This window comes from Lepidochelys kempii, chromosome 21 (genome assembly GCF_965140265.1).
Source record: "Lepidochelys kempii isolate rLepKem1 chromosome 21, rLepKem1.hap2, whole genome shotgun sequence".
Classification (NCBI taxonomy): domain Eukaryota; kingdom Metazoa; phylum Chordata; order Testudines; family Cheloniidae; genus Lepidochelys; species Lepidochelys kempii.
In genome coordinates this window covers 11,285,289-11,304,280 of record NC_133276.1, presented here as the reverse complement: position 1 = coordinate 11,304,280, position 18,992 = coordinate 11,285,289, and the positions used below count along the sequence as shown (strand labels likewise).

Here is an 18,992-nt window from a genome sequence, read left to right as displayed (position 1 = left end):
GCAGCCCCTAATGCCTGGTTTATTAAATGCAAGGGCGACAGCCAGAAGCCAAAAGGCCGCTGTGGCGAGACGAGGGCTTGAATTCCTATCCTGGTTCAAAAGGTCACTCGGGATCTTGGGGTGGGGAGCGGGGGTTGCATGGCAGAATTTCTTTTAATAACGTCTAAGTTGCAGACAATCCTCTACAAGTCCTAGAAGAAAAGGAGTACTTGTGGCACCTTAGAGACTAACCAATTTATTTGAGCATGAGCTTTCGTGAGCTACAGCTCACTTCATTGGATGGAAGGAGCAACCCCCGGGCTCTGCCTGCTACTCAGATCCCACCCTCGTTGTCACACACGCCCTCCCCACAGCACTGAAGATGTCGTGCTGAAGCCAAGGGCCTTGTGCCCCATTCTGCAGGTGTGATCCATGCATGGTCCAGCGTACAGGGCATGGGGCTGGGAGTCAGGACACCTGGGTTCTATTTCCAGTTCTGCCACTGACTCACTGCAACGCCCTAAGCAAGTCACTGGGCCTCTCTGTGCCTTAGGTTAGGTCTTCACTGCCAAAAAAGGCACAGGAGTTTTCACCTGGATGCAGCTAGACAAGGTAAACCCCAGGTGTGGGGTATAGGTTTGATCTTAACTAGCCAGCTTTAGGTAATAACTATCTGCGCCTTGTCTCCACTAGGATTTTACACCAGGAAAACTCTCTAGATGGAAAGAACACCACTTTTTATTTTTTCCAGTGAAGACACAGCCTCAGTTTACTTGCCTGTGAAATGGGGATAATGGAGACCTACCCTCCTTTGAGCGCCACGGATAAAGGGCCAGACCGTCAGCTGGTGTAAATTGGCATAGCTACAGCACCTGCACCCGCTGATAACCTAGCCCAAAAGACGCCTTTAGACGTGCAACCTAGAGTTATTTTCCAGCAGTTGCATTCCTAAAGCTAATGACAGCTGGTTGCCTGGAACTGCCCACTCGTCTAAGAGAGGAATAATCAGATAGGTCAGGAGTCTCAAGATAGGAATCCTGCATAGACAAGTCACTTAATTACTCTGGTTTACCCACACCCTCTCTGTGAAATGTGGCCTTCCTCCTGGGAGGACAGCTAACATCTGTAAATCAAGAGCAGTGAGTATTGCCAATCACTGGTCTAACCCTGACCTTGGCTGCCATTTCACAGGAGGTGGAGACTGGCTGGAAGCAGGTTCTCCATGCCACCAAGAAGGCCGCTGTTGCTTTAGAGCGAAGAGCCACCAGAGATGGTGCCCAAGAAAACTTTGGGGGGAGCTTGTTTGATACAAGGGGAACAAGAATTTGTCCTGGCTGGCGGGGGTCTCCCAACCAAGGAAAAACGGTGCGAAATGTAAGAAGCAGGGAAGTTGATCAGAGTGACAGACCCCTGTGAGTGGGAAGGGAACGTCACTGGGCAAGCAAAGAGCAATGGTCCCTGGGTGAGCCGCAGGGACAAGGCAGAGAGATCCATGCGAGGAGGAAGTGGGCTTTTTCTGTCTGATAAACTCCTCCCCGTCCCCGGGGCTATACTGCTTCCCACAACTCTCGTCCAAAAAACCAAACATTCAGTGCTCATGAGAGAGGATGGGTGAGGCTCGCGTAGGGGGCACACTTACAGCATTGGTCGCTGCCCCATAGACCCCAAGCAGCACGAGAAGGCAGGATCTCAGCTTCCCACCTCATTTTGTCCCCATTACCTAGCACCCAGCTCCTGGGCTGAGGCACCTGACTGGGAGGAATCAAGATAAAGCTGGACACTCACAGGGGTGGGGAAGAACAGTGAAATAATCCCCCTTCCCCATGCTTTGATTGTTGTTGGCCAAGGTCTACTAAAGCCAGCTACCCTTCAGCACCGGTGGCTCCCAGTTCCTGCAGACAGTCTCTTCTCACCCATCCTGTGGAATTCCGGCCCTCCCACTGGAGCCAGGACCTTTGTAAACACATGACGTCCACTGCTTTCTTTCCTTGGGCTCTTCATCTCCTGGGAAAGGAAGGCAGGGCCACCCCTCCCGCCTCTGGTTCCAGCTGTGTAAATCTCGGGCTCGCTATTAACGGGGAGGACGGCACGATCCCGGTGATGAGGCTTAATGCGAAACGTATGTGTGCATAAACCCCCAGCGATGAGCTCACTACCGACCCCGCTGCAGGCGCTAACGAGAGTGAAATCAGCACGGGGCCACTTCCACCTCTTCTGCGGAGATCTGATGCGAGAGGGACTGTAAATTGCTCCATCTCCTTGGCTTCTCTACCCCCCTCCCCCCGGGTGCTAATAGCCACTGTGCTATTCTCCCCCACCCGCCGCGACCACAGAGGGTGCCAACGGAGGAAGGGGTGCTGATGCTACAGGAGGGTAGCTGGCCTGCTAGTTCCGTTGAGGCAGTGCTAATCACAATAGGGGACAGGATGTGCGACCTCTTTGTAGGCAGATGCAGGGTTTGTCTTGGCCCGGGGATTATTTACCCACCCTGGTTGCTGGTTAACATCCCTGCTGTATTTGCTATTAACTCATCTATTTTGGCAGGTGCAGGGCTGACCTTCAAGCACAAGCCAAGGGAACGGGCAGCTGGGGCTCCTGCATCCGAGGAAGGCTGGTCCCTTCTCGGGTAGCAGGGGAAGAGCAGAATGTCCCTGCCAGACGCACACCCACATGCCAGCAGGGCCATTGGGGGAGGCAGCTCATGTTGGTTTCCCCCACAGACACAGATGCACTCCTGGCAGCTGGGGTCTGCAGCTCTCAAAACCCAGGGCTGTGCAGGTGTGTGTGCATGCTGACGTGGGGAACTTCTGCTCCTTTGCCGCCCTCCTGACTCCTCATGCTACTCTCCTGCAACTCAGCACTCGCTACACAGCAACCAAGCTTCCTCAGCCTCCGAAGCAGGATTCAGGAGGCTATTCCCAGACAGAGACCATCTCACATGGTGACCCGGTGTGATGGGCTCCCCTCTCCCCCCGAGGCTGAGCTGGCTGGCTGGCTGATCTCCTGGAGTCTACCCCCAACTCTGCCACTGGCTGCTTGTGTGACCATGCACATCACTGTGACCCCCCCGCCCCCTGTGCCCCGGTTTCTCCACCTGTAAAGGCAACCAGCCTTGCAGAGGGGGTGGTTGAGGACGAACCCAGCTAGCGCTTGCCTGGCATGCAGCCACATGAGGATGAAGGAGGCTATGAGCATTATTTGTAGCTGCATAGCCTGGTGCAGGGCGACATCTGCCCTGCTCTCCACCCACCCCAGAGAGCCCCTATGGCAGGCAGCCTCTGCTTGCGTGATGGCTCGCGCTCTGTCCCTGCGTCTCAGACCCCTTTGTGCTGGACCCCATGGCCCCTCCGAGGATTCCAGGGCTGGGGCAGGGCAGCGGGGAAGCACAGATCTTCTCTCCTGGCATGAGGAGATCCGCACTCCTGGGGTGCCGCCACAGAATGAGGAACAGCCTTAGGACACCACTGTCACCTACGTGGGGAATAACCACCCCAGGCCAAGCAGGGACTGATCACTAGATGCTGCCATTTCGGAGCCCCCAGGGAGCTCCGTGCTCACAGATACCACCACAGGGATGAGATCCGGGGCTGGCTATCCCTCCTGTCAGCAATTTTCCCGAATAACATGTCTGAAATACGTAACTGGGAGATTACGATCTTTCAGCACGAGGTCCAGGGCAGGGGCGGTGGGCGGGAGTCAGCATTTCACTGATGATATGTCAGTGTTTAAAGAACTCTGATGAGTCTCTGAAGGTTCCCAGCTGTTGCGGCCGTTCTTACTGCTGCATCCAGACACAACAAAAACTGGTTTAAAAAAAAAAAAAAAAAAAAAGATGCTCTGCCCCCAACATACATTTTTGTGTTGGTTTCTAACACACTGGATTCTAGGCCGCAGAGCTGAGGATAGACCACAGTTGAGAAATCAGGGATGCTGCTAGAATGCGGCCGGGCAGGGCTGAGCAAGGGATCAGGGCCCGGCGATGGGGGACGATGGGAAGGCATGACCGAGCTGGGTAACTGAATGCAATACTGACAGGCCAGGTTGAGCCGGGGAGAGGGCACAGCGGGAAGATGGGAAAGCAAAAGAAGCTCCTAGAATGTTCCAGGACAGATCTGAGCAGAGAAGATGGGGGAAACTGGGCAGCAGATCACAGGGGAGCTCGTGTAATGCTGCCTGACAAGGCTGAATGGGTGAGCAAGGGAGGCGTAAGGCTGGGAAGGGAAGGGGGCATGGCAGGATGCGGCTGGAGAGAGGGGATAGCAGCTCATCACACCCTCCCGCATCCATTCTGTTGGCTCCTGCTTCTCCATTTTCTAGTTCTTTCCAAATTCTGACGCCGCTTAAAACGTCTCTCTCTGTCGCTCCAGGATTTGCTCCCCGTGTGAGCGGCTCAGCGAGACTCCCCGGCAGCTGGGAGTCCCAGTTCTTGGCTGGTGGTGTCCATGGACCTGCCAGGACTTGCTGACGACAAGCAAGATTTCTAGGAATGCTGTTTCCCAGTTCAGTGGGGAAAACTTGTGATACTTGTACTGCTCGCCCGCTGGAGCTGGCCGTGAAGACTGTCTGCACGGAGCCCTTCGTACAACTACATGACAGATTGCACGGCATGTTGGCGGTACCAAGGGGACCCTGAGCCTTGGAAGGGGGATCTTAGGATAGCACCGGAATAGCGAACTGGTAGTTCGGTTCTGAATTCGCCACGGGCTGGGGACGGGCCACACAGTTGCTATCGTACTGAAGGAGTCTCCTCCCTTGTTTCATTCCACGAGACCTTGTGCAGGGCCTTGCCGGCGTCACACCAGCTGGGAAGCTTGTGCAGTGGAATGGGACTCTGGACATTTCCAAAGCCAGTTTTCTGGGCTCAAAAGATTCTTCAGAAGGCGCAAAATGAGACGTCAAGGGATTGTCCGGACCCAATCCTGGGGGCTCTGTTTCATCTCAGTTGGATTCCATCCATACTGCAGAAAAGTGACACTTTCTCTTTTTTGCCGTGTTGTGGCCGTGTTGGCTGCAGGGTATTAGTGAGGCGAGGTGGGTGAGGTGATATCTTTTACTGGACCAACTGCTTTTGAGTTTACACCAAGCTCTTGAGCGAGAGTCATCTACCCTGCTGGTGCACAAAGACCCACTGAGGATCCCAGCTCTGCAGGAGGAAGGAACCTTGGCTCGGCTAGGAAGAGCCGAGAGACCCAGCTTCCTCCAAGATACCCATTCCTGACATCGACTGAGGACACCAGGCTTCCCCCATCCCTGTGCAAGTCCCCATTGTCCTGATCATTTGCAAAGCACTGGTCCAGACACCTGGGAGCTCCAGATGAAAACAGAGGGTCTGGGAAGGTCTCAGATGGTCATTACCCAGCTTGGTACCCTCCCGATTATGCTTCTTGGGAGGCAAAAACTACAGCAGGGACACAGACACGCTGCAGGTTCTCCGCCAGCCAGGATTTACACCACGGACCATGGAGTACATTGTTCCACTGACCCCCAGTGTGGGGGGTTGCCCACTTGGGCTCAGTACAGACTGTAGACTCAGAGGGGCAGGAGCTGTCCAGGTTCACTTACTGGGATTCACACTCATCCCTTTAGACTACAATGTGTGTGTGGGGCGGGGGGGCGGAAACGGGACTCATGTATCCTGCAGGTATTCAGCTTCCCCACTTATCAGGCCTATGGGGCCGGCATATCCCCTGGCAATCATTGGCCTGATGGGATGATTGCAGGAAGGAAACTCAGCTTCTTTGGTCAGTATAACCACCGCCATGTCCAACCGCTGCTCCTGCCACCAGGGGGAGACACAGAGCTCTGCCTCCTTGAAGGCACATCATCCTCAATCCAAGGAGAAGAATCACCATGTATTGTTATTTCTCCATAACTACTGCAGTATTTCCAGGTTGGGCCCCTTTGTGCTACTGGCTGCACATGATAAATGGCAGGTCCACGCACAAAATAGCTGTAGCTGTCTCATCAATAATACGCGCGCAGAGGCTCTGAGCCAGACATCAACTCTTGCTTCATCCTTCCACAGCCCAGAGTCAAAGCTTGTTTCCCATCAGGATAAAGGGGACAGAGAATGGAGATCTGCAAGGGTCTGTTTAAACACAGATGTAGGACAACAACAACAAATCCTTCCCATGATAAATCCTCTAGTGAAGAAGCCCAGCAGTGTCTGCCTGACCTTAGAGAAAGGGCGGGGGGCCCTTTAACTCGGACAGCTGGACTGGCCACTTAGAGCAGCTTGCATTCCTCTCTGGGACACAGCAGCAATAAACACTGCAGTAAAATCTCACAGCTGGAGGATTTGTGCAATGCCATACTGCGTGTCTGGCGGTGCAGGAGGGAACATGGATCACCCTGCAGCTCCGAGCCACTCCTCCTTGCACCCGTGTGAGGCAGGACATTGAGGGGGGAGGTGGTACATTGCAATGGCTCGGAGACTGGTTGCTCCACCAGAGACTTCTCAGCCACAGGAACTGATTTGCTGTGCCCAGCCTCACAATGTAACAGAGAACTGTGAGCCTGCTGCTTGAGGGGCTGACCACCCTCCTACCTCACTGATGTCAATGGGAGCAGGAGGTTCTCAGCAACTCATAGGAAGCACTCAACATGTCCCAGGTTCAAGCCCAGAATCAGGATTCAGGGTTAACACCCCAATGAGATGAAAGGAACAAGCCATCCCTCTTGCAGGCTTTTTCAGGCTGCCTGCCGACTCAGGAAAACACCCACCTATCAACTACACTGGGGTCACATTTTCTCTGCAACTGTGAAAGCTCGAAACACCCTGTTTTGAAATGTAACCCCTATTAACACAGCCCAGCTTTATGTGCATCCCACAGTGGTTAGACTACCTATAAGGGTTTTATAAGACTGCTACTGCCTTCAAGCCATTAGAGCTGGTCCTTCAGCTCAGGCTCATACTTTTAGATCCAGAAGCTGTGGGGTCAATCCCTGCTGAGGACTCAGCCAGTGGCGCGTGGGGGTACTTGGTCCTGCCTCAGGACCGGGGGGTGGAGGGGTGGACTAGACGAATTCTCAAGGGCCCTTCCAGCCCTGTATTTCTATGATTAATCCTATGATTAAGGTGCGCACTGAGATCCGGAGCACAGTTCTGCAGCCAGGGCAGATTCCCTGGCTTCAGACTCGTGGGAAACACCTGGCCCCATCCCCGCCCGCACCGAGCAGCTTGCCAAATCCTTACCCAGGCAGTTGTGGCCATCATGCGCCAGGCGGAAGCCGTCATAGCAGGTGCAGCGGTAATTCCCCGGGATGTTGACACAGTCGTGGACGCAGCCAGCATTATCGTCCCGCTCGCACTCATCGACGTCTGCCGAGAGGAGAGAGAACCCCAGAGAGCAGTGAGAGACCTGAATCCCCTCCCCAGGCCCATTGCTGTACCTCAGATCAGCTACATGCTTCCTAAGCGGGATGGGGGTTCACTGAGACTTGCTAACTCATTACACATGTGATGCTCTTGGTCACCACACTGGCTGTGGTCAGGGCGACATGCACGTCCCCTAACATCACACATCCCAGTGTGGGCTAGTGCCACCCACTTGCATTTTGGTGCTGCTTGCCCCAGTTACTCCGGAGCTTCCCTATCACATGACAGCAACAGTACGGCAGGAAAGATGGGCATGCCATCTCCACTGAGACCAGCCAAAAGCAGCTCCACAGGAGCAAAGCACCATAACCACAGGCCTGTTATCAGCCTCTGCCAAAAGTCAGCAGGCACGGGATGCAAAACAGGGATCACGCATTCAAATGTCAGATACGGTCGCAGTCCTAAGGAAGCCTTCGGCTCACGACCCGAACAAGCCATGCAAAGACAGCGTGACATTTGTGGTGGGCTCCAAGGGAAAAATCCACCCCCATTCTGCACCAAATCAGGATAGCTGGGCTTGACACAGGGGGTGTTTGCAGAGGAGTAGCCGATCCTGCAGCAGCCCCTGCTGCTAACGCACCGGGGAGCAGCTGGTGAATGCGTGCATGGGGAAAGAGGATGCTCCCATGGAGCTCCGCACGGGATGCAAACATCCTGCATGGGGAGCTCTCTTCCCCCCACCTCCTTAGCAGGACTCTCGCTGTGGGACAGTAGGGCCCATGGGACAGAGGGCAGGATGGGTCACTGAGCAAGCTAGTCTAGTAAAGAACCGGATACGTTTAAAGTAACGCTGTGCAGATAAAATTGCTGACCTCTTTGCCAACTTACAGTCGTATCTTCCATGGAGTTGCACTGTACATAAAACAACTCCGGATATACCCACGTACAATTGAAAAACCACAAGTCATTACTTGAATCATCACTGAAACCACCTTGGATTATTAAATCCAGTTTAACCTTCCACTGTTGGTGCAGTTTGTGTTTTCTGCTTCTCTCTCAGCTGTGACAGCAAGTCTAGCCTGGCCCCTGTTTAAAGCCTGTTTTTCATTCTCTTGGTTTGTGCTTCTGTACAAAGGCTGGAACAACAGGAACGGCCACGCTGGATCAGATCCAAGGTCCATTCAGCCCAGTATCCCATCTCTGACCGTGGCCACAACCAACTCATCCAAAGAAAGTTGTAAGAACCTCACAGATCTCATTCTGGTCTTTAAGAGTTAGAAGTCAGCATAAGCCCTGAAGCATGAGGCTTAATATCCCTTCCAAATTTTTGTCGTCATTAATTACAGTAAGTCTGGATATGCTTGGTATCCGTGTAAATATCCAATCCCTTCCTGGCTCTTGTTAAATTCTCGCCCTCAGTCTGAAGCTGCTGTGTGTGGGGCGGTGGCAATATAGGGGGTCATTTGCATTTTTAAAAATTGGTTCTCATTTTCGTTTCTTTTGTTGAACTTCACAGCAATGTTTCGCTTCCTATTAAGCTGTATAGGAATGCCTTCCTCCCCTCACAACAAAACCAGATTTTGGACCTCAGCTGACTGGCTGTCATCTCTTTAATCTCTTTGTTTGTTTCTCCACCATTCACCATGTCAGTGGAAGCTGAGATACTCCAGAGATGGGTGAGAGTTGGTTCTGGTGCTTAAAGGAATGGGTGTCATGCTCAGGAGGAAAGCGTTATGGAAGGCAATGTAATCAGAGTGCAGGAAACCAACCTTGTACAATGGTTCCCCACTATCAGTCCATGCCCTCTTGTTTCCAGCCATGGACTGCACTGGGGCTAATATCTCTGCAGATGGTGGCTGCTTTGCACCACAAATGCAATTACAACAGCTAAAAGAGCGGTGTGATTGGGTGGGAACCCTCAACTTTTTAGAAGAGATGGTTTTGTGGCTAAAACACTGGACTCAGACTCCAGAGATCTGGGTTCAGTGCCTGGTTCTGCCAGAGACTCCCCATGTGTGAGCTTGGGCAACTCACTTCATCTTTTTGTTCCTCCATTGCCCAACTGAAAAATGGGAATAATAATAGTTCCATTCTTCTACATTTAGATCATAAGTTGCTGGGGGCAAGGACTGTCTCTTGTGATGTATAGGTACAGCCCCTAGCACTATGGGGCCCAAGGAGCCACTGTAATGCTCAGACATAACACTTTACACAGCATCTTGTATTGAGCTACGTTTGGCTATTGACCACGTATCTACCCTACAGACCCCTCTGGAGGTCCCAGAACTTAGGCTAGGAATGACTGCAGAAAGTTCCTCAAGATCTTTACATTAGCTTTCCACAAGGTGTCCCTGGCTGGGGCATAGAAAATGGATGGTGCCAACAACCTAGAGAGATGAAAAAGGTGGGAAGGGAAGGTACAGAGATCAAACTTGAATCTCTTCTGTGTAATCAGTTATAGAGTCCTGAGGCAGGAATTGCTCAGAGCAGAGAATATCTACCTCTAGCTTTTCCCCCGCTGCCAATCATCACAGTATCTTAGCATCTGCGCCATGTAGAATCAACAGCAATAGTGAAATCTCTAGCGGACTTCATGGAGTCTCTGGCACAAGAAGTAGTCCTAACTGGATTTCCTGAAATTGCTGAAGATGATTATTAATGCACTCTTTTCCACAGTGAGGTATCTCTGAGCTTAGATTGTATGCAGACAAACACCTGTCAGGGATGGTCTAGACAATACTTAGTCCTGCTATGAGTGCAAGGGACTTCACTAGATGACCTCTCGAGGTCCCTGCCAGTCCCATGATTCTATGAATCCATCAGCTACTTGTGTCCAGTCTATTCCGATCCCAGGGTGTGATTTCAAATCATGCAAAAAGCTAGGACTATTAAAATTCCAGCGCAACCATTTTACTGTTGCTCTTCATTTCAGTGAAATCATTTTGGAATGGACCTTACACAGGGGTCACAGAAGTGAGGGTACTGGACTGAGCAGGGCTGGACAGAGCACCAAATGGGCAGTCAATTTCGCTCCTGTGTTCTAGTCCTTTTCATGCTTTCAGGGTCTCATGCCCTAGCACAAGGCTGCAGGGTTTGGGTTGCAAACACAGCAGGAAAAGGCTGATTAGTTTAAAACAAAATCCAGTGGATCCTACTTGAATTTAAATAGATACAATCGCGGGAATCTGTCTTTTCCTAAAAGTGTGGTGGTGGTGCGGGGGAGGGAGGTTGGCCATCCCGGCTTTGGTTTTAACAAATTCTCGATTCAGAGCCAAATTCCACCCTTCAATTAAAAATAAGACCCAGCTTCCTCCTGGCCCAGAAGCTGCCCCTGTGCAGGCAAAAACGGGACCTTTAATTTCCCCATTGCACAGCTGGTAGTAACAGGGCAGCTGTAGTAGTGTAGACAGGACTGTTTTTAGCACGGTCATCCAATCCTACAGTAGAGCTTCACTGCAGCTTCTCATTTGGGTCAGAGTAGTCAAGGCCACAGTGGTATAAACAGAGCCACTTTGGATTCAATGTCACCCCTCCACAGCAGCAGCCACAGCATTAACGTGCCACGGATTTACCAAAATAGCAGGCGAACTCCGGATTTGGGCAGGAAAGGACCATAAAGGTGCACAACTGACTGCAGCAGTAGCAGAAAGCGCTCTGGCTTTAAAGAGCCACCTATCGACCTTCACTCCAGCCAGCACAGCACTCACAAAACTTCCACCTGTTGACTCTTTAAGAACACAGTCACAGCATGGGTTGGTTTTTCACCCAGCTGGACCAACCCATGCTCCTTACCTTTGCAATGTTTCCCGTCTCCGGAGTATCCGGACTTGCAGATGCACTTGTAGGATTTGGGGGTGTTCTGGCAGAGGGCGTCAATGTGGCAGTTGTCGGTCCCCTCAACGCATTCATCGACATCTGTGGGAGGAGGAAGGGAGGAAGCGACATCATAAATCTCTGCACTGCCTGGAGATGCGCTGAAAACACCCCGACTGTCAATACTGCGCCTGGCTGCTGCTGCTCTGCGGGTGGAAGATCAGCGTGAGAGACTGAAATTTGCGGTGTAGCCACAGAGCAAGTGCAGCACGGGCAGCAGCAGGGCAGACTCACCACGTGCACTGACCATGCCCAATCAAAGGGCCTCAGCTAGGGCCAAGCCATCAGTCTCCAGGCCTCCTCCAGCCCTTGGCCTCTGCTGAGGCTGCCAAGGACAGGCCTCACGCAGCCGGCGCTCACATCAATGGAAAGACTCCCGGTGACTTCACCAGGAGCCGGATCAGGATCAGTACAAACAAGTTCAACCATGAGCGTTTGGGCTTGGTGCGGGAATCCCCACACAGTCAGAGAGCGCCGCTCCCTTCTTGGTTCTTGTAAAATTCCCCGGCCAGCCTTCTCCCCGGCACAGCCAGAGAGCACCAAGCCCCCACAATGACTAGTGACTAAACTCCCCATGTCTGCAGAAGCGGGTTCTCAGCCCCGCAGGAGACATTCCACTCTGCCTAGGTCTCCATCCGGCCCCCCTTTCAGCAATGGAGTTTATCCTCAGACCTTCCGTGTGAGGCCGGGCAGGGCTATGATCCCCACTGCACAGATGAGGCATGGAGCGACTCGGTGACTGGCCCAAGGTCGGACTGTGGCTGAACCAAGAACGGAACCTAGGTCTCCTGTATCCCAGTCTGTGACTTAACCCGTGGCCCATCCTCCTGACTCCTTGTTCCAGAGTGGAGAGCCAGGGGGAGAGGATGTCAAACAAATCTTCCTCCTCCTCTCTCAACCCAGGTCTCCTCTCCCCCATCTCCCCCTTCTTCTGCCCCCCCCCAGCCTCCCCCCTTTCTACCTCCTTCTCCCACCAACCTGGTCCCCATTCCCAGCTCCCCCTGCTTAACCTCACTCTCTTCTTCCCTCCCTTTCTCTCCATCCATCCGCTTCACACGGCCTTCCTCTCCCCATGTCCCCCATTTTTCGCTCACTGTCTAGTAGGTGCCCACCAGCCCTGCTGCAATTCAGAAGCAGCAGCAGCTCCGCCGGCAGGCGATTTAGCGATGGCAGGGGAGAAACACCAAGTAGGAGATGGAGGGAAAGGCCTGGCTTCCATACCACCCCGCACACCCCGGCTCCAGGAGGACGCAGTCTGCTGGCTGCAAAGGTTTAACACAGCAGGAGGCAGAGTTATTGGAGGTTTTAATGACAGTGGCCATTTATACACAGACAGCCCCGGACTGCAGTTTATGAGTAATAGGCTATTCACCTGGTTCCCTTCTGGCTTTTCACTATGTGGTCCCTATGTCTACACTGCAATTAAACACCTGTGGCTGGCCCATGTCAGTGGCTGCGGGGCTGTAAACCTGCAGTGTAGACGTTCGGGCTCGGGCTGGCGCCCAGGCTCGGGACGCTGCGAGGGTGTTTTACGACAGTGTAGACGTAAGTGAATAACCGAGTCTTCACGCGCCGCAGCATGTAGGACTAGCATGTCTAGCATGTCTCATTCGTTCAGCTAGAGGGCTGCCATTTCCACTACCGAGGGGGTGATTAGCTTGACGGGTTGACTTTTCAGCCCCAGCCAGCTGGTTGACAGGTATAGGCCCCACCCCCAAAACTGCAAGCAGGCTGATGAGCTGTTGTGGGGTCTTGTTCTGCTTTTGCTTCCTCCCCAGGCTGGCTTGCACCCCCGGTTCGCACAAGAGCAAAGGGCACAGAAGCTGTGCTGGTGAACAGAATAATGGGTTGTGATGACGATACAATCCCTAAAAGAAGAGCGAGTCAATAGCTGCATCTCTTTCTCCACTGCCGGGTATTGTACAGATGCCTTCGCATGAGCTCGAGGAATGGTGGGCTGACTGGGCTGAGGCATGGGACTGAGGCTCAGGAGAGCTCTGTTCGATTCCTGGCTCTGCTACAGACTCCCTTTGTGGCCATGCGCAAGTCACTTGACCCCTCTGTGCCTCATCTGTACCATGGGGATCATAGGAAGGGTGTTGCCTGGGTAGGTCCATTTATACTTGTGAGGCTCAGACACTACAGCTGCCTAAGACATAGGAAAGGGAGCTAATAAAATAGATCTTGACCCACAGCAGGACGGTTCCCTGCAATACACAGGCTCTCAGCCTGGGGGTCGTGACTATTTGGTCCTTCCCAAGCGGCTAATCTCAGTGGAAGGAGATTGAAAGCCACAGATCCCGCAGTCTCGCTTGGAAAGCCGAATGGCAGGGAAGCGGCATGCAGTCTTCTCTTGGGAGACTATTCCGCTGGCCTAGTAGATCTTTGCTCTCAGGAGATCTAAAGGGCTGCTGGGCAGACTTCCAAGTGGGGGAAGCCACCACTCGAAGCGTGAACGTGACCAATGGAAGTTATCCCAAGGAGGGAGTCCCACACTGAGCAGGAGAAAACCCCAGTTACTCTCTCACTCTGCCTCTTATTCTCACACTTGCAGGGAGATCACAGGAGCTGTTATTGGGAGGTTTCCATTTGCAAGGCAGAGCGGGCACATGCATGTATACTGTATAAATATTTACACAATACGTTCAGATTTGTTGTTATCTGACATTAATCATGGCCGGGAGCCACCACTGCAACCCCAGGGTCATTAATCACCTATTAGAACCTCACCCAACAGATTGGAGACAACAGAAGATTTACAGCACGGGGTGGGGAAATCGGATCCAACTTTCTGTCGTCAGAAGAGGCACATGGCACATCCAGACAGGGTGGAAAAGAGCACGAAACAACATTTTGATGTCACCACTGTGAGTATCAAAAGTTACAGCGATCTGAGCCCTGTCCGTACCGGTGCTGTATCAACGGGAGATGCTCTCTCGCGGAGGCGGAGTAATCACACCGACAGGAGAGCACTCTCCCGTCAGCACAGAGGAGAGAAATCGGATTCTTTGTGCCAAAGCTTTCCCGGCTAGTAGCAACCCCTGTCAGACCCGAGCGGTTACCTCATAACTCAGCAACATGGAGACAGCCACATTCTGAGGCGTGACTCATCTGAGCACATTTGGCCCGGCTGATAGCTTGCACTGGCTGGGCACAAGGAAGGCGCCGGTCCCCTCTGTTAAAGCTGTCGGTTGTGAGACTTCCCCGGCTGCAGACCTACCCTCTGCTCCCCGTTGTCCGTCCCTGTCCCCCGCAACTGCTGCCACACGCAATTCACCAATCTGCTGCAATAAAGAGCCTGTGTGTGATGAAAACTGCCCAGCTTCCTCAGGGACGCTTTCTGGTCACCTCCCTTCCTTTCTGAAGCTGGGATCAAGGCTGTCCCCAGCCCCAACTCCCTGCATCCTTCCTCTCATTGCCTTTTCACCCTGGTCCCTGCCCTGCTGCCCATCCCTATTGCTTACACTTCTGGAAAGGGGAGCCCTTGCTAGTCCAACCCTTCCCCCTTCCTGGGATTCCCAACCCCTTGTTCCTATGAAACGGTGTATTTCCAGCAGGCTCAGCCAAGAGGGCAGCCACCGTCGCAGACCCTCAAACAACAGGTGACGATGAAAGGGCTTCTACCGAGCCAAGGACAATGCTGTAGCTTAGAACTCACATGGACTCCACTGCAGGGAACTCTTAGGACACAGGGGTCTTAGATACACATGGAAGGGAAGGAAATGAGTGTCAGATTCTGTTTTCAGTGATACTGGTGTAACTCCAGGGTAATGCCACTGATTTCAATGTAATTACTCCTGATTTACACAAACGTAGCTGAGTTTGGGATCTGGCCCAAAGTTCCTTTCAGTTCTACGGGAGCAAGGGGTAAGGTCATTTCCTCCCAAGCAGGGCCATGCATTTCATTGTGGAAATATATGCCCCCCCTCCTCACCTCACCCTGCCCCCAAGGGCGCACGCACCCAACAATACGCAGGCACCACTTTTAAAATTAAAAACGCCTGCAAATAAAAACAAGATGGAAAAACCTGCAAAAGCCCACAAAAGTGTAAAGTTCATCCCTCCCGGAGTCCTATTTCCCGGCTCTCGGGAACAGAGCTGAGATTTCCACACAGGATCACACAGAGAACTCCACGACCACATTTCCTAAAGGAGACTAAGGGCTCAGAGCGCTCGCCACTGAACGGGAATGGCTCCAACCCCTCAGGTATACAGGGCCAGGAACCCGTGGCTCAGGCTGTGGTGAAGGGATCCCAAGTTAAAAGCTAATGGTCGCTGCAGGACACGCAGAGTCCCCCTAACCTTTTCCTTCCGCTTCAACACTCTTGCTGCTGCCCACACCAATCCGCAGACCTGACATGCGGCCCCTGGGGAGACACGGGACGCCGGAGTCTTATGCAAAGGCCAGAGATGCCCCTTAATACAGACAAGGGTGTCTTGTGCCCCAGCAAACCGCCCCTGGCACGGGTTGCAAACACTCTCTCAGCCGGTACCACAGAGTTGGGGACCTGCGTGGTGCCGGCTACAAGGGAGAAGGGGAGGATTCACAGGTCTGCAGCTAAAACACTTTTCACTCAAAGGGCCATTCAGTGCAGGAGGAAGCGCTGGAATTACCATAACTCACCATTTGGCATCGCGTCCAGCTGCAATTAGACTTTCAAAGGAATATTCAACTCTGTGTAACCTTTTTCATCGCATTGAAAGGGATGCTAAGAATAGCAAGACTCAGCACTTAGGCACGGCTGCCATCTTCACCGCACTTTTCAGACACTAACCGATTGTGCCTTGCAGAAGTAGGGAAGCATCAGTTTACAGATGAGGAAACTGAGGCACAGACCCAAAGGCTTTTCAGAAGTGCTGAGCACTTGGGGTTCCACTGGCCTGCAGTGGCCGCTGTGGGTGCTTGAAAGTGCTGGAAATGATTGGCCCAAAAGGTGCACAGGGAATCGATTTCACAGGCACCCAGATCTCGTTACTCCAAGTCTGATGCTTCAGAGCACAAGATCACCTTTCTCTCCTCCTTCTGAGCACTTGTCACGGACCAGGAGCCCACTGGCGCTATACAGAGAACAAAAGACCTTTGGCCAAAATATACAAACCGAGGAGGCTAAACAGAGGCTCCCCAATCCACATTTAAACACCTAAGTAAAAGTGGCCTGATTTTCAGAGGCGCTGACCAACATCAGTTTCCATTGACTTCACTTGGATTTGTGGGTTCTCAGCACTTCTGGAAATGAGGCCATTTATGCATAGGCACCTACATCTGGATTTAGGAGCCTAATTTTAGGTACCAGGGCTTGAAAGTTTTGGCATAAGTAACTTGCGGACAGTCACTGAGGGAATCGGAGTCAGAATGGGAATTAGGACACAGGCAGGCATCCGGGAGCAGTCCCCAGATGCGCTACTTAACAGCTTTCTAGGCAAGACGCTTCTTAACCTGTGCTGATAATAAAATCACATTAGCTTTGAAAATTCTAAATATTTAATTTACTCTTTTGATATTTACTCTGCTTCATTTTCACTCAGCGGGGACAATGAGACCCTCTAGACCAGCAGTTCTCAAACTTTAGCAACCCGAGGACCCCCCATTTTGATTTAAAAATTTCCACAGACCCCAAAACCACCTGCTCAGCCCCAGGCCCCGCCCCCACTCCACCCGTTCTCACAAGGCCCCACCTCTTCCCGTCCCCGCTCGACCCCTGCCTCTTTCCACCTCCTCCCCCGAGTGTGCCCCGTCCGGAGGAAGGGGAGAGATTGATCATCAGGGCCCGCAGACCCGCTGGAGTACCCCGACGGACAGCCAGGGGTCCTCAGACCCCGGTTTGAGAAAAACGCTGTTCTAGACCATTTTGCTTTCTGATATTAGTCTGTTTCACATCCTGATTTCTGGGCACAGGCTCAATTAAAGCTGGTCAAAAAACCTCTCTCTTTCCTAAGAACATTTCCAAACAAAAAATTTTCATTCAAAATTTTGCATTTGAAATTTTTCGATAATTTTGTGGGAAATTTTCAATGTGGTTTTTGAAAAGTGAAGATGTTCAAAATACCACATCTTTGGGCTCCCTCGCTTTCTTGTCATTTTTTTCTTTTTTTGCCAGTGAATCCAACTTAATGAACAACGCCAAGGTTTTCCTCCCTGATCTTTTTTATTTATTTTTTGCATTCTGTAGCTTTTCAAAACATCTCCAACTTTGGTCAAGATACACATTGGCAAAAAGGATAAATGAAAACTTTGCCATTTTGTAACTTTTCCAAAGTTGGAGAAATTTTGAGACGTTACTATATGTGGGAAAACAAAATAACATACATACATCGCACCCAAATTCCTCGATACAACTCATTCACTGGCAAAGGAAACCTCCCTTCCCACTAAAAATCCCATATTGCAGAACATAAAACTCCTGAAAAATTGTTTTTTTTTTTTTGAAAACCAAAATGAAGCAAAAGTTTCAGTTTGAAACAAACATTTTTAGTTAACTTCCTTTCAAAATTTCTCACCAAAAAAACCCCCTTTTCCCATGGAAAAAAACTTGTTTTCAATGCAACCCCGTTTTTCTGCAGGAAAAAAATTTCAGTTGAAAAATTTTGACAAGTTCTAGGCACGACAAGCACTTTGGAAGGCAGGAGGGTTTTGATTATTAGACCAGCTGAGCAGAATGTTTTCAACATCCCATTGATGTTTCTGTTCATATTTGCTTTTGTAAAATCCTCTCTCTCTCTCTCTCTCTCAAATGTAGGACACAACCTATGTGATGCTTCCCCTTGATGAAAGCAAGTCCTCTTAGTCTCCGCTCTCAAATCCAGCCTCAGACTTAGGGTTTTTCTGGCATTCTGGGTAAAGGAAGTTCCTGTGTGCAATATCCTTTCCTGACACAGCTAGCACCGCAGCTAGCCAGCGTACATTTGACATTTGTTCAGTTTATACAGCACAATGGGGTCCTGGACCATGAGTAGGGCTCATAGTTAGGAGCATGGGGAAGGATTTCAACATTTTGGGGTTGAAGTGGCTGGTGTCATTTGTCCTTGTGTAGAGTCACGGCTACCTACTTCAACCTAAATGATTAGAAGTGGGCAATAATTATGGGAACCCAGCTGGAGACCCTATGGGTCTGATCTGCAATGGGGCTGAGCTGTGACACCTCCAGATGAATTCAAAAATCCATCCAAAAATGGAGGCACCAAGAATTAGTGAACAGGAGAGGAGAGAGACTATACGGTGCCGTTCCCAGAGGAGCTCTTCCTAGCAGCCTCACGCTCTTCTGCGCAGCTCCGTCTCCAGGCAAAGCCAGACTTATCAGCCACATTAGGATGAATTCAGGTGCTGGGTAAAACAGCGACACAAACTTTCACTGTGTGACCATTCCCAGACGATTCTAGACAATCAGAACACAGCAACTCATCCGGACGCTGGCTCAGCCCATGCTGCAAGACAATTCACCCTTCACTTAGGCCACGTCTACACTATGGGTGCAGTAGGTATGCCACTGCAGCACCGTCATGTAGACACTTCCTCTAGCAAGAGAAAGGGGTCTTCCGTTGCCAGAGGTAATCCACCTCTCCAAGCAGTGGTGGCTAGGTGCACTGAGATACACCTACACCGGGGGTTAGATCGGCATAGCCACAACACACAGAGAGTGCCAGAGCGGTGCTGACCTAACTTTTAAGCATACACCAGGCCTTATTTTGATAGCAAGGAAAACACGGGCACCGCCTATGCCAGGCTCTGGGCACAGAAATTAAAAATCCAATGCAAAAAAAAAAAAATCACATCAGCATATTCTCCTCCCATCCACGGTCACTGCAACGTCTCAGAGACCAGCTC

At 51.6% G+C, this 18,992-nt stretch overlaps 1 protein-coding gene across 9 annotated transcripts in view; it reads right to left on the bottom strand.

The window, feature by feature from the left end:
• SCUBE3 (signal peptide, CUB domain and EGF like domain containing 3) overlaps window positions 1-18,992 on the bottom strand; it is a 98,432-nt gene that overhangs the window by 68,959 nt on the left and 10,481 nt on the right. For all 9 annotated transcript variants that reach the window (XM_073319491.1, XM_073319490.1, XM_073319486.1 and 6 more), the window contains exons 2-3: window positions 11,090-11,212; window positions 7,175-7,300 (exon numbers count right to left, since the gene is read on the bottom strand). In XM_073319491.1, coding sequence (XP_073175592.1) covers window positions 7,175-7,300; window positions 11,090-11,212 — 249 coding nt within the window. The remainder of the gene's footprint in view (window positions 1-7,174; window positions 7,301-11,089; window positions 11,213-18,992) is intronic.